We start from the raw sequence: 15,282 nt of genomic DNA on the forward strand, positions 1-15,282 counted from the left end.
ATTATGTTTATGGGGCCAAAGTACGGTGCAGTGTGAACTATAAACATCATATTTAAGTGCAAACTGCTGAGTCAGTCTTTAATTTAGACAAGCCAGCAAGGCTGCCTCTGCTTTTGCTGAATTGCTTGCATAAAGAGAGAAATGTGGGTGTACATACATATTCTCTCGGAATAGAGCTGTTTCTGTGTGGTGACTCCTGTCTGTCTCTGTCTCTGTCTCTCTCTCTCTCTCTCTCTCTCTCTCTCTCGTGCGTCTGATGTCACCGTGATGCCACACGCACCTGCGGGTTTAGCAGCAGCGGGATCCAGCCTTCTGGGAGGGTCGTGACTGCCCAGCGGAGGCGCGGCCAAGAGCTCAGCCAAACAATTTATTTAACCAACCTTGGATTATCGCTTCGTCAAACGGGGAAGCTATTCCTCCACCGAAACACCTGGCGGTACCCCACCTCCGTCTCCTCCTCCTCCTCCAATCAACACCCCCTGTCTGTTCGAAGATGGTTTTCAAGGAAGATGCGCCGCTCTGAAATTCCCATTGACCTTCGGATCTTCTCAGCAGCAGCGGCTGCACCTAGCGACGCGCTGCCGCCGCCGCTATCTCCTCCTAACACTCCCCGCTCTCTCTGACTGCCTCACTATCGTTGGATCCCTCGATTTTTTTTCCCTCCTAAACAAACAAGACTGAGGCAGATGCTCCTCGCTCTGTCATCCCGGCGGCTTGTACTATGGTGGAGTTCCCATCTCTCAGTCCTTACTGGCCTCTCCTCCGCTTCCTGGTGCCTCTGGCTATCACCAATGTTGCCATCGACCTCGGAGAACAGGTAACGCTCCTCTTCCTCAAACGCCGCTACAGATAGCAGCACCCTCCAACCATCATTTTCTCCTCGCTTGTTTGTTTCGGGCTAACATCATTTAAAACCTCCTCTAAATATGACGCCGACCGTTCCAGACATCTTTATTCCCACAACTGCAGCTATCTTTGCCTGCAGGCTCGTTATTCAACTAAAAATAAAAAAGGGGGCCTTTTACGTCGTCACTGCTGCCATGAAATGGTGTGATTTATTATTTTTCTCACTTACACCTGACATTATCCTCCTTCTAATTTGTTTATATATCTTGAGTCAGCTGCATTTGTGGTTTTCAGAGCGCAGATTAGCTCTGTAATTATCATGTTTTATGGCTTGGATATTTCCTGCCCCAGATGGGTTTATCTGATGGCATAAAACACACACTGAGGTTTGGAGTTGTCAGGATTATGCTTATGTAATGGTTCTGTAGGATGGTATAAATAGCGCACACACACACACACCAGGAAAGGGGGAGATGAGGGGCAGCTGTTGTCACTGCTATCCTGAAGTTAAAGGGTGTTCTTAAAGTAGCTAAAGGTACAATTTCCTCAAAATTTTAAAGTAAAATCCCACAGTAATAATTCCAGGTGCTTGAAAAGGAAGCAACTGGATTTCTCATGTTTTCTGAAAGACTTTTACCTGTTTCTTAACATGGTTTAGAAATACCAGGATTATAAATTGTAATTGGAACAATCAGGCCTTTGGAGCTGTTAAGGTCACATAACTTAGTGAACCCACTCTCGGTTTGGTTCAGTGTTTGGGTCTTTGTCACTTGATCCAAACATATCATTTAACGATTCCAGATAACCAGTGGTTTGCAGGACTGTTAGGAGAAGTTGCCTTCTGCTCAGAGATAATAGACAAAGTCATGCCACCGCTCTGAGCTTATCTCCTCTTCAACGTTTCCACATATTTGTCATGTTACAGTTACAAGCCTTGATGTGCTTTGTTGGGATTTAGTGTGACAGAACAACACAAGGCAGCTCTTATTTGTAAAGCAGATGATGCAGCATGATGGTGCCATGTTTTACGGCAGGAGTTAGCAACCTGAGGCTCCAAAGCTGTGAGTCGCTCATTGGACCTTTTACAATAGTTCTTAATAACTTTGGCTAAAATCAGCTAATGGCTTTAAATATAGGTTTTAGAAGTTTTCAGTGTTTTATTGGAACAGTTTTCACAGAATTTCTGCAACAAAAAGGACCAGTAATGTGTTTTTTATTTTTTACATAATTTTCTGCACATTGAATTATCCCATTGGAAAAATATACCCATCTTCTTTGCTTTCCTTTATTTTTATACTTAAAAATATAAATGAAATGGTTTACCACTGCAATGTAAGGTTTCTTGCTGTCGTTTCAAGTTTTTCTTTTTATAAGGCACTTTGAATGATCTGGTTGCCAAAATGTGTGACAAATTTAGTAGATATTTATCAAAAACTTTAAAGTTGTTTGGTTCTAAACAGGTTAGCGGTTGCTGGACTGAAAGCAAAAATGGCTGTTTGGATTGCAAAGTTTGCAGACTTCTAGTTTAGGGTGTTGGCTTTCAAATTAACATTTGAAAGCCATGAAGCACATTTGTATTCAGGCCTCAGTGAACATATTCTGGAACCAGCTTTGCTTCATTTTTGAAAGTTTGTCTCTGCAGATTTTTCTCGTTTTTGCCTTTTTTTTTTCTTTGGATGCATGGAGAACAGCAGTTTTCTCATTTTGTCACAGACTCCTTGATGGACTTAGGTCATTTTATCTCCAACTCCTCAAGAGCTAAAATCCTGCAACCTTTAACCTTTGCACCAACACACCTGAATCAAATGAGTGACTCGTTAGCAGACCTTTGTCAAACTAGATGCCATGCTCAAGGGGTAATTCAGTCATTTATTTCAGCTGTGCTATTACAGAGATGTAATTATGCTACATTTTAGTTGTACTTGGAAGTGGGAAATTCCAACTTCCTAGTCAAAAATTCCTTCTGGGAATCTGGGAGCAACTCCGACTACCTTCACTACTAACGACATGTAAGGCTGACTTTGCTTTTCCATATGGCCGCTCATCGCCTCAACAGTAGAAAGCCTAGGTAAAATCATGTTTATTTTACAGGATATAGATGTAAGAGTGAAATTTAAATGTCACATGACTCCTGCAATTCTAAATTGAACAAATTAAAAGTGGAGTTTGTTTATGGAATAAAGCTTAAAATGATTTTTGTAAGAGGTAATGAAGACAATGTTTATGGGCGTCGCCATTTTGAAATTCTGACTTCTTAACGAGGACACTGAACTCTCAACTCCGAATTCCCACTTTCCAGGTAACTGGAACACAGCATTGAAACATATTGCCATTCTATTGAAGCTCTTGTCTGTTTAGGTTTATTCTTCTGCTGGAAGACAAACCTCCACTACAGTCTTATGGCTGTTGCAGTCTTAAACGGCAATTCTCCCAGGATTCACTTGTGTTTATTTCCTCCATCATTACATCAACTCCAACCAGCTTTCCTGGCCCTACTAAAGATGATGATGACGATTTTGGGGATGACGTGTTCAGGATGATCTGCAGTGTTATTTTCTCAAAATCCAAGAAGTTCAATTTTGGTCTCATCGAACAAAAGCATCTTCTCTCCACTCCAAATAAAACTTCTTAATGTCTTTGTTTTCTAGCATAAAGGCCAGATTTATGAGCACGACTAAAGGTTGTCCTGGTAAAAGAATACCCCAACCTATAGCTGTTGATCTTTGCAGCTCCTCCAGCCTGTGGGGCCTTCATAAAACTGCTGTATGAGATAAAGTGAACTCTATTCACTAATTCAATTTCTTCTTAGTCCATTGCTATGTATATTGTATTAGATCCATCTTTCTGCTTCCTTGCTCTCCACAGTTAACATAAAATGCATTTAAACCAGTGGTTGCAACTGTTAAAAGTTCAGTGTGGGATTACTTTAAGCAGAAGATACCTTTATCTGTTCTTATCTCTGCGCCGTCTCTTCATCTCCTCTGTCCCATCCAGGCTCTCAACAGGGGCATAGCCACAGTCAAGGAGGACACGGTGGAGATGCTGGCCAGCTATGGCTTGGCCTACTCCCTCATGAAGTTCTTCACCGGTCCCATGAGCGACTTCAAGAATGTGGGCTTGGTGTTTGTGAACAGCAGGCGCGACCGGAGGAAGGCTGTGTTGTGCATGCTGACGGCCGGAGTCATCGCCTTCGTCCTCCACATCTTGATAGGTGTGTGTTTAAGGGTTGGGATGATGACACCCTGCGCTTAAACCGCGTCCTGTAGACAGGATGTTTTTGGTGGATTTTGAAGTTTTTGTGACAACTTTATTTTTCTTGGGAGAATTTACAATCAGATTTTTTATTTATTTTTTTTATCAAAACGGTCACAAAGATCTCTGATATATTGTCTCCTTCTTTTTTTCCCTTTAGCATACACAGATTTAGGATACTACATTATCAATAAACTCCACCAAGTGGATGAATCTGTTGGGCGAAAGACGAGAAAGGCATTCTTATACCTAGCTGCATTCCCTTTGCTGGATGCAATGGTGAGTGTTCGGAAAAGTGGGATTAATCCACATGTGGAATCATGTATTTAAGCTCACATGACCTAGAAAGGTTTTAATCCTCTAGTTCTGTTTTTCTGGTCCCTTCAAGTAAAAATAGAAAATGAAAGTTTTTAAAATGTAAAATAACCCTGTTAATTTTTCTTCCAGGCATGGATTCATGCAGGCATCCTCCTCAAGCACAAGTACAGTGTCATTGTGGGCTCTGCCTCCATCTCTGATGTCGTGGCTCAGGTAACGAGATGCTTTTGTTTTTTATTCAACAGAAAAAATGCTTCTTTTCAGAGTTTCAATGCCTGAGTAAATTTGGGACTTCATTCAAGTTATCCCCAAATCTGGAAAAGGAGGAGAATAAAATACATTTTTGATAAATTTTAAAATTCTAGGCTTTATTCCTTGTTTTGTTGTTTAGATCATCCACACGTCAAACTCGAGGCCCGGGAGCCAAATCTTGGTCAGCATAAGTTTTTATGTGGCCAAACTTTTTGTTACAAAATTTGGAAAAGGGAAAGAATTTTGCACATTTGCTGTATTAAAAGAAATTCATCTAGTTTTAAATTCTTTTGAGGTCGATTGAAGAAATCTATTCTGATTTACCAAGCAAGGATTTGATTCACTGTCTTTCAAAATACTTGCTATATTCATCAATAAATTAAACAACAGCAGGTTTAAGTGCAGAAAAGTTCACTTTTATCCATTCAGCTTATTATAAATATTTGGTTGTAAAAAGACAAATACTTTGTGTTGAGTATCTTATAAAAATTGTGAATTTCTGACATTTGAAATAGAACAATCTGCAAATGTTGCAGTCCAGACTTTGTTTTATAATATTAATATTAGACATATGCAGCTCTAAGTAATTTTGGCATGAATAATGTGGTGTTCCCTGCAGATTGTGTTCGTGGCCATTTTCCTGCACAGTAACCTGGAATGTGTGGAGCCCATTCTCATCCCAATCCTCTCCCTGTACATGGGTGCCTTGGTCCGCTTCAGCATCGTCGGTATTGGCTACTACTGCAACATCCATGACAACATTCCAGACTCCAGCGGGCTCGACGTTGGGGTACAGTCTGTGCCTTTGGATAGAGGAGTTTTTACACGATGTGAAGAATCAAAATAAACAAATTGCTTATTTGTTTCTGCAGGGCGACGCAACAATCAAAAAGATGCTCAGCTTCTGGTGGCCACTGGCGCTCATCTTGGCCACGCAGCGCATTAGCCGACCTATCGTCAACTTGTTTGTGTCTCGAGACCTCAAGGGGTCCGCCGACGCCACAGAGGTGCGTGCGTAGAGTAGACATCATGCCGACACCTCATTATCTATGCACATTTAAGATGCTTTTATAAGCGAAGCTGCTGCTAAAGTTCCCTAATACCTCTTCAGCTGTGTTTGGATTTCAGGGTGTCTGCGCATCTGTAAAAAGTCTTACATTTTTGTGTCTAAAATTAAAGCATTAACATGTCTTAAATTTATTTTAAAACTGTAAGATGGCCCTAATCACAAGTCTTAAGTTTTTTTGTTTTTTTTTCCTTGTGGAACTTTTCTGTCATGTAAAAGTTTGAGTTGCTTGCAAACCTCTTTGTTCTGTCACTCAAGGTTTTTTTTGGCTACCACTAACTAGCTGCTAATGTACCCTTGCTAGCTTGCTCACTATCTTTTTGTTTCTATTGAGGGTACAAAGCCAGGTTCTCAGTTTTTGCTATGCTTGATTGTAACATCTCAAGTTCCTCCTACCGTCCCCTATATTTATTTATTCTTTTCAATCTTAAATTTCATTCAAGGTGGCATTAAAAAAGGTCTTAAATTTGACTTGCTGAAACCTGCAGATACCCTGGACTTCCCCAGTTGAAATGCCAGACTCCCTCTGGAGCTTTCTGCCTCACAGAGACCAGCGCAGCTACTAGAGACAATAAAAAAAAAAAAGCTGTTTACCAAAACGAACTGACTGGAAATCAGTGACAGCGCAGACTGCCAGTAGTTTGTTTGAGTGATTCACCACGCAAATGTGAAACTCGGGGCATGATTACACGGCTCGAGAACATTCCTGCGTGACTTTGCTGCTCCTGCCTATTGTCACTGGCGACACAACGGTGAGCTTCAAGGCGGATGAATCTCTAAAAAAACTTCTGGGAAAGTGAGAGGCGCCGTGTGCGGCTCCCAGGCTGGCTGTTGTTAGGCTGCCGGGATGGATTTAGCCGGGTGGTATTTTTAGATTTAAAGTGACGGCGAGCGGGTGACTTCTACCTGTCCTGTGTTTGTCATTGCAGGCCGTGGCGGTGCTCACAGCCACATACCCAGTCGGTCACATGCCCTACGGCTGGCTGACTGAGCTCAGAGCCGTGTACCCGGCCTTTGACAAGGTAAACCAGACGCTGCAGTGTTTACAGTTTTATATATTTTAGATGTGGCGTACTGCATGACGACGATTTGACCTTTTTCGCGACAGAACAATCCCAGCAACAAGATGGATGCTGGCAGCCCAGTTAACAAATCGCACATTAAAAAGTTTACCTTCTGCTGTCTGGCCCTGTCGCTCACGGTAAGCACAAAGATGTTCACACCCCTTAAGAGCTTTCCCCACTTTGTCACATTACAAACACAAATCTGAATGTGTTTTGTGCTAACTGCAGCATACTCTGGGGAAAACCCTGCATCTTTCTCCTTGCACTTCTCAAATGGGAAGGGCTCTGTCAGTTTATTAAATAATATGCTAATTTGCATCAGAGCTAAGCTTTCTAGCTGCAAAATATATCAAATGTCCTTCATAGTATGAATGCATGCAGCACTTCACTGCCTTAACATTAAAACTGTGTTGTTGTTTATATATATATATATTTGGCAACATAGATGGACTTGGATTAGACTGACCAAAGACAGGAAGTGGGTTGGGGACATTTGGAATTATGGGATAAAGAGAGGATACTGAGCAAAATGCAGTTTATTCATATTCAGTACGGCTGTCGACCAATAAATGCCTAATGGGAAACAGATGTTATAAAATTAATAAAAAAAACCTGATCTGTTTGGAGGACGAAGTCATCATGTTTACATCATCCAAGATTTTCGGTGTTTAGATGTTTTCTTGTATGAACAGTTTGCACCATGTCATGAGTTGTATGTCTGAAAGTGCAACGGCAAATTAATGTGTATTGAATGATTATTTCAGTTCAATAAATCCATAAAACTACTAAAAACTAAATCAGATGTTGGCCAATATTGCGTTTCAGTCTTCATCTTGCACTACGGGCTCAACTATCCACTAGTTAAATAATTTAAAGCAACTAAAAACCTGCTGGTTACACATAAATGAGCATGTTAGCATGTTTTTGCTGCTTATGTTGAAATCTTTTATCATTGAAAAATTGTCATGATTTGACAACTTTCTGAAGCAAGTTAAGGGTTTGCAGAAACTCTCAACTTGAGGACCTCAGTGGCTTCAGGGATTGTTTTTTTGTAGAGGCAACACACCAACATGTGGAACAGTTTGCTCATAAAAGATCACTGCTGTTTATAGTTGTTTTTGTGATTTGACTGCCAGTTTTTCCATCTGAGGACTCATACAACCAGCTGTAGGTGTTATGCTGAAACATGCTGGAATTTCTTTATTCAAGCTGCATGTAGTTGACTCAGGCAAAAATAAATTCTCACTGAGTAAATTATGAAAATCTTTAGACCTTACACCTGCATATTAATGCTCGGAGATGGAGCCTTCATGCAAATGGACTTGGTGTTGGATTGCAGTGATGCAGGCGTCTACATTAGGGTGTTTTTTTTCTGAAGAGTTGATCGTCAATCCCACCTCAGTTCTCAGCTGCTCAGTTGTGCTTTTGCAGTTATTTAAGTCACTTCTCTGCTCAAGTAAGGAAAAACAGGAAATCTGGGGTAAAGTTTTGGTCTTTAAAAAACAAAGGGGAGGAGATTGTCACCCCAGATGTAGAATCACAAAGTTGTCAACAAGAACATGAGGGTGTGTGTACAGAGATAAACACGATCCCGACGTGTCAAGACCTGCTGTGATTGTGAACTTGTGTAAAGCAGTCTAGGAAAAAACTGCAGCAGAGCCAGAGTGTGTGTGACAGAGATCAACATGTAATTCAACTTTATGAGAACAAGCTTATCGTTCAGGATGTCTCAGCTTGTTGAGAAGATGCCGCAGCTGAGTCAGAGCAGAAGAAGGTTTTGCCCGAGGCCTTTCAGATTAGTCTCATGTGACCATGTCCAAGTAAAGTAATGATAGATGCTGAGGTAAACCAAAACTACTAATTAGCAAGTAATCCATTCCCACGTTTTGGCTCAAATCCTCAACTTTTCAGCTGATTTTTCATTTTTCTGGTTTACCTCCAACCTCCAGCTCAAAGTGAGAATTAACATCAGCTGAGAAATGGGAAAACAAGTGATCAGTCCAGTTTCTTCAGCTGGGACCAGTCTGGAAACCAGAGCACTGGGTTTTAAACCATTCATCAAGCAACGAAAGCTCTTGAAACACCTGAAGTCCTCAAACATTTACTTCAGTAGCTTGCGCAGACTTATTACACTGAGAGATGCATTTTAAACATTTCATTTAGGTTTGTACCAAATAAAAACTCAAATTCCAGTTTCTCTGAAGATTTTAATTTACATGTGATAATGCGACAAGTATTGGGGGGTGTTCTAGATAGAAAGGGGGGGAAAAAATCGGATTTTAGCCAAACTATTCCGAAATTTTGAGATTAATTTCAACCAAAAGGTCAAATTTGACAGAAAATACTTATTTATGGTATCTGTGGAGTTGGTAGACACGGCAGTTTAATAAAGCTTCCGGAGCTTCCTGAATGTCTTAGAGAAGCCTGATGCTGATCTTCACGCTACAATGAATTTATAAAGTAATTCATGCAAAATGAACACCAACAAAATGTTGAATTTATATACTGTACAGCTCATGCTCAGTCTTTAATGATGTCGACATTTCTGAGTTTTAAAAATCGTTTTTGTTGGTGGTATTCTGGGAAACTGAATTTTAAAGTTTGGTAGCCATAAACCAGAATCTTCAAAATTTAAATGAAATACACAAAAATATATGTTGTTTGAAATTTAAGTTTTATTAATTGATCTACTGAAATAAATTTCAATTGGATGGATGCACCCGTTCAGACACAGCCTCATTGTTCGCAGCCCTGTTTATGCCTTAAGGACTTCTGCACTTGGCTGTATCAGAAATAAACGGAGGCAGCATTTGGTTTCTGGAACAAACTTCCAGAAAACCTGAGATTTGCAGAAACCTTTGGCATCTTTAATTCATTTCTGCGAACATAATTGACTGAGGAACTGATGAGTGATTGAAATTAGGGCTGCAGCTTATGATTATTTTAGTTATTGACTAATCTATCAATTATTCTGACGATTAAAAGGATAGAAAATGGGCACATTCTGCAGATTTCATTTAAACTCTTAAGGCTTCCTTAAACAATTTTAGAAATGCATCTATATGTGCAAATAAACAATTAAATGTCCCTTTTTAAAAAAAAAAAAAAAAAAAAGAAAAGAAAAATGCTGTTGCCTAAAATGCAATAGCATAGTACCCCACTACCATACGCTTGATCATTTGTTTGTTGCCTCTGCAGATAAAAGCAATACTTCTAACTCCTTTCTGCTTGACTTAACATCAATATAGTATAGTGTATTGATTTAATTTTTGGATTAACTAATAACGGAATAGTACAGATTATTTTTTTTTTTTTTGCTTATTTTTTTTTCCATTTGAACCATCCATCCATCCATCCATCCATTTTCTGTTCACCCTTGTCCCTAATGGGGTCGGGAGGGTTGCTGGTGCCCATCTCCAGCTACGTTCCGGGCGAGAGGCGGGGTACACCCTGGACAGGTCGCCAGTCTGTCGCAGGGCCCATTTGAACCAAGTGTAGCTAAATCTATGGAACCGGAGAAGTTTTGCTATTGCAAAAGGTTGTTTATTTTTTTATGCAAAATGTTTATTTTTTTTTATAGTTTGGGTTTAGTTACTGCTTTATTTCAGCAAATGGCCTTTATTTGAAGAGTTTGTAAAATCCAGTTAATTAATTGATTACCAAGTTAGCTGACAATTATTAGATTAATCATGATTAATCGTTTCAGCCTTGATTGTTTGTTCAAAGCTTTTTAAAGCGCAGCGGTTTAAAAAGCTTTGCTCTTTGGATCACCTTGAGCTGCTCGCCGTTTTCCATGACTGAACTGCAGAAATCCACCAGCTGATCTGCTGTTTCTCAAAGTTGCAACACTTGAGGAGTCATCAGGGAGAGCTTCTGAAGCTGCACTATGATGCATCTGTGTCAGACAAATGCTCTACTTCCCTGTCTTAGTGGAGAGGATAGTTATCGATCGTCTTTTGAATCCATTTGATGGTTTCCAACACGTGGATGTTTTATTCATGATCAGATCAGACGGTTTCCTCCTCGGATGCACTGATCACGGTGCTTTGAGGTGCGATGCTAATACGACTCGTGCTTCGGCAGCTCCTTTGTTTTGCGAGAGCTTCAAAAGCCTGAAACGTTCAGCTGCAGTAAAATCACTAAAGCAGGTCCTGAAGAATAATTGATCCATTTGTTCCAATGCCCAGCTTTGCTTCGTGCTGTTCTGGACCCCGCATGTGTCCGAAAAGATCCTGGTGGACGTCATCGGAGTGGAGTACACCTTCGCCGCGCTCTGCGTGGCGCCGCTTCGGATCTTCTCCTTCTTCCCGATGCCAGGTGAGGTCACAGGTCATGGCTCGTAGGGGAGGCTGAAGGGGGCAGGGCTCTGATTGACCATCGCCAAGAGCCACCAATCAGTTTGCTCATATCATTGGGTACAGAGATTAGTTTTGTCTGCACTCCAAGTCAGTAGATGATAGAAATGCTCTTTATGTTGTGGTTGTTTTTTTTTCTGTTTTTTTTAAATGGGACATTACATATTAATTGGCATTAATACAAATGAGATTTCCATCTTTAGTCTCATTGGCAGGTTGATGTGATGTTTAATAAGAAAACCAGCCTCAGACTACTGCATCAAGAAAAGAAAATCTTCTTAAAGGGGATAATTAAGCACTTATTTGTAAACTATATTTGTAGTATATAATTCCCTGACGCCTCCTTCCTCTGTGTGTTTGCAGTGACCGTTCGGGCTCATCTGACAGGATGGCTCATGACCCTGAAAAAGACCTTCGTCCTGGCTCCCAGCTCCGTCCTGCGTATCGTCGTCCTGATCATCAGCCTGGTTGTGCTGCCTTACATGGGGTAAGTGAACACCGCAGAGTTGAGTTGTAGCCCTGCGTTTAGTGCACCTGCTGAAAAAGAAGAAGAACTCGCCTTCACCGACGTGGAAACGCGATAAGAAAGGCATCAGATTAAAGTAATCCTCTGCTGCAGGGTCCACGGGGCCACACTCGGCGTTGGGTCCCTCTTAGCCGGTTTCGTCGGGGAGTCGGCAATGGTCGCCATAGCAGCCTGCTATGTTTATAGACAACAGGTGAGATCACTGCAAACACATTTTGAGCTCCCCCCCACCCCCTCCGTATCTAGAACAAGGTGTTTCCTGCAGTCTTTAATTATAAATGAAGCGTTCAGATCGAATGAGAATGTTGACGCTTGTTTTCAGTGATGGCACGCAAAGAGGAAAAGTCTGACAGGAAAGCTGGGAGATGTTTATTCTTAGCACTGATGGGATGTTCAAACAGTGGAAAGGATGATAACCCAACAACATTGTTCAAAGTCTCTGCAAAAGAGAAATACAAGCTTCTCTTTTTCTGAAATTAACGCCTTATTCCTAAAAAAGGTTTTAACTCATAAAAGTATATAATTAAAACAAACCCAGAACACAATTAAATATGCAATAAAAAACAAGTGAGGTTCATATTAACATTTTTATTGAATGTCAATTTAATTTGTCTCAACCTCAGGGAGTTTTTTTTTTTATATATATTTCATTTATTAGCATAGCTGTTTGTATCAGAAAAAATACAAAACAGAGAACCTTCTAATGAGGTTAGCAGTAGTAATATTGTATTCCCTGAAGAAATGCAATGCTTGGCGTGTATGGTGCGTTCTCTGAAAAGCTGAAAATTGGATGATTTTTCTGCGTTTTCAAAGTTTTTGCCAGAATTAAGCTGTGATGCTTCTGTTTCCACTGATCGTCTTTCTGATGTTTCTACAACCTGATTGGATTGTGCCTGTATTACATCCAGAAAAAATGGCTAGAAGGGACTGTCTGGTGTATAGGAGTGACAGAGGTCACACAATGGTTGCAGAATAAACACACAAAAACGTACAGAGTACAAGGGATTGAAGTACAAAGGCTGCTGTTTGTGGATATGCAGTAATAAACACGGCAAATGGCAGAAACATCCAGAAGGTCATTGCTAATGCAACTCACCTTTATGGTGGACAAATTAACACAATAACCAGCTTGAACGTTCAGAAAGCACAAAAATGATCTGGTCTGAAAAGAATATTGACTTTTTGATCAGGAGTTACTCCAGCGTACTGTGTAAATGTTTATCTGCCAAACCAGGTGGACCACATTTCTGGAGGCGTAGCCCAGAACACCTGAAGCTGCCATTCCAGACTGTTGATGCTTATCTCCATTGTTTTTGGTTTTGTTCTCTTTTTAAATTTGCAAAAACAAAACAAAAAAAAAAAAATCAAGATTAATCTCAAAGTGAGACCTGTTCTGTGCTTTACACCATTATGGTTTAATGGCAATGTGCATAGAACATAAACAAAAATAGTATATAATTTTTATTCCTTGAACATAACCTGGATAATTATGGTTCCTGTTGTTTTTGTTCCTTTTGTGCTAGTCCAACCGGTTGCTGGATCTCGGGGCAGGTTTTTATTTATTTATTTTAAGGTTATTTTCTCAAAAACAAGACAAAGTAAAACAAGAAAAATGCAGAAATCCTCCTTTAACCTTTGAATCACTTCTAAGTTGACCTGGCACTTTTATCTAAAAATAATAAATCATTTCACTGCATTGAATCGTTTCAACAACTTCAGCTCTATCCATTAAAATGTTTTTCATATTAAAAAAAAAAAATCTTTTCTGTTTTAAAGTCTGACTTTTTTGAAGGAGAAAAACCTAAACAATTCAATATTTTATAAAAATAAACTACATTGATCAAAAAGTAATGACACTGATTTTTAGGCATTGTTATTTTTGGAGGAATCGGACTGAAAAGCAAAAACCGACAGTTTTTATCCCAGACGGTACCCTTATAAGTGTAATAAAAATCCAATACAGATATTGATAACTTAATAAAAAAAACAAGCAATAAAAAAATACTTTATTTATCCCAAAAGGAAGTTAAATTGATTCATAGCATCCAATTATCTTCAGAGTCATTGTGCGTAGGAAATATCTCCAGTAGCAGTCAGTCTTTCAACAATTTTTATGAGGCTTCTGACTGAACACTATTGCTTGTTTAGGTCTCACTTTCCAGGTAGCAGAGACGATATTCCGCTGTAGCATGTCTATTGTTGGCAAGCTTTACTAATCCACTTCATTTGCTTTTGCCGCATTCATTTAAATCTGTCTGGCCGTGTGGTTAGAAAGCCAGACTGTCTTTGCAAATTCTTCTACTTTGCAAAGATTTACAGTTAGTGGAGGTTCTGCAGGGTCCAGTTTATTGTATCATCACGTAGGAGCATATTTATTTAACCGCTGCGTTTTTACACTTATCAGCAGTATCTGCTGTGCAGCTGCAATCTTTTATTCCCACCTTTTTTGTTGACGCCAGAAAGCATATTTCTCATTCCTGTTCTCAGAGAAACAGCGAGATGTCCAATGAGCTGGTTGTGGAGGGAGGCGACTCCCCCACCCCGATGGACGGCATCGAGGAGCTCCAGGTGGAAGAGGAGGCGGAGCATGAGTGAGCGTCCAAAGCACAGGAGGACGACCTCGACGAGGAAGGATAAGACGAGGCGGCTCGGATTGGGGAAAACGTCATCGTGTCGACCTGCACACTATCGAAACGCACACTGTAAAGAAAGCCATGCACCTCCAACCCATTGGTGTAAATACTGTCTGTGGTTAGCCCTGTCCCTTTAGCTGGGTGTGTATCCTTATGTTTTCATTGGGTAAAGAGGGAAACTGACACTGGAGAACCTTCTCCTCAGCAGCAGGAATGATGTTGAGTTGCCAAAAAAAACAAAAGACGAGAGCTCAACATTTCATGTTACTTTATCAGAGTTTAGGCAGCGAAACCTTGTTGGATTCAAACGCACACAATGTGGAACTTGTTGGGTTGTGCAATCGTGTTTTACATACAATGGTGTACAGATTATTGTTTATATTGGATTGTGTATATTTAATTGCTGCAAGGGGTCAGGAATCCCTCATCAAACCACTGCGTGTTCAAGAATAGCTCTCCGTTTTCCTTTCAGTTCAGTCTGGAAGTTGGACCCACTTTGTTTTGCCAAGCCTTTTTCCTTCTAGTATTCAGACTGTCATATGTACTGTATATACTGTATAGGCATTCTTATTTACAAATAAATTGCTTTATTATTATTAACCTTTTCTGTTATCTGGAATTATTGGAAACTCATCAATTTTAAACAGGATTGAAGTCAGGACTTTCCTGCTTTATTCATTCCTAACCCAGATGCGATGCATGTTTGGACCTGATTGTGTCCAAGTTTCAAACATCTGACCAAATCTGTCAACTTCGGATGAAAGATGAAGATGGACTGAGATGGTTTTGACAAAAATGTCTGAAAAAAACATGAAACAAAGTTTAAAAGTGACTTATTCTGCACCCTTAAACAGGTTAGGATATGTCTATGGGTTATGCAAAATATGTTCACATTTTTTTGTCTGAAAAGCTTAAGTCTTTGAAAAGCATCAGTAGAGCCTGCTGCTCAACCAACAAGAATACAGCATTT

The 15,282-nt window shown here is 40.1% G+C and overlaps 1 protein-coding gene across 1 annotated transcript; it reads left to right on the forward strand.

Annotated features, from left to right (window-relative positions):
- Nucleotides 1–288: 288 nt before the first annotated feature.
- On the forward strand, nt 289–14,648 carry ankh (ANKH inorganic pyrophosphate transport regulator). The gene is made up of 12 exons (XM_023326278.1): nt 289–817; nt 3,841–4,057; nt 4,259–4,377; nt 4,546–4,629; nt 5,288–5,458; nt 5,541–5,675; nt 6,664–6,756; nt 6,843–6,935; nt 10,986–11,115; nt 11,517–11,640; nt 11,773–11,872; nt 14,167–14,648. Exons 1-12 carry the CDS (start codon nt 722–724, stop codon nt 14,272–14,274), a joined length of 1,470 nt encoding a protein of 489 aa, XP_023182046.1. The 5' UTR covers nt 289–721; the 3' UTR covers nt 14,275–14,648.
- The last annotated feature ends 634 nt before the right edge of the window (nt 14,649–15,282 follow it).

Source organism: Xiphophorus maculatus, chromosome 21, assembly GCF_002775205.1.
Source record: "Xiphophorus maculatus strain JP 163 A chromosome 21, X_maculatus-5.0-male, whole genome shotgun sequence".
NCBI classification, from domain to species: Eukaryota; Metazoa; Chordata; class Actinopteri; order Cyprinodontiformes; family Poeciliidae; genus Xiphophorus; species Xiphophorus maculatus.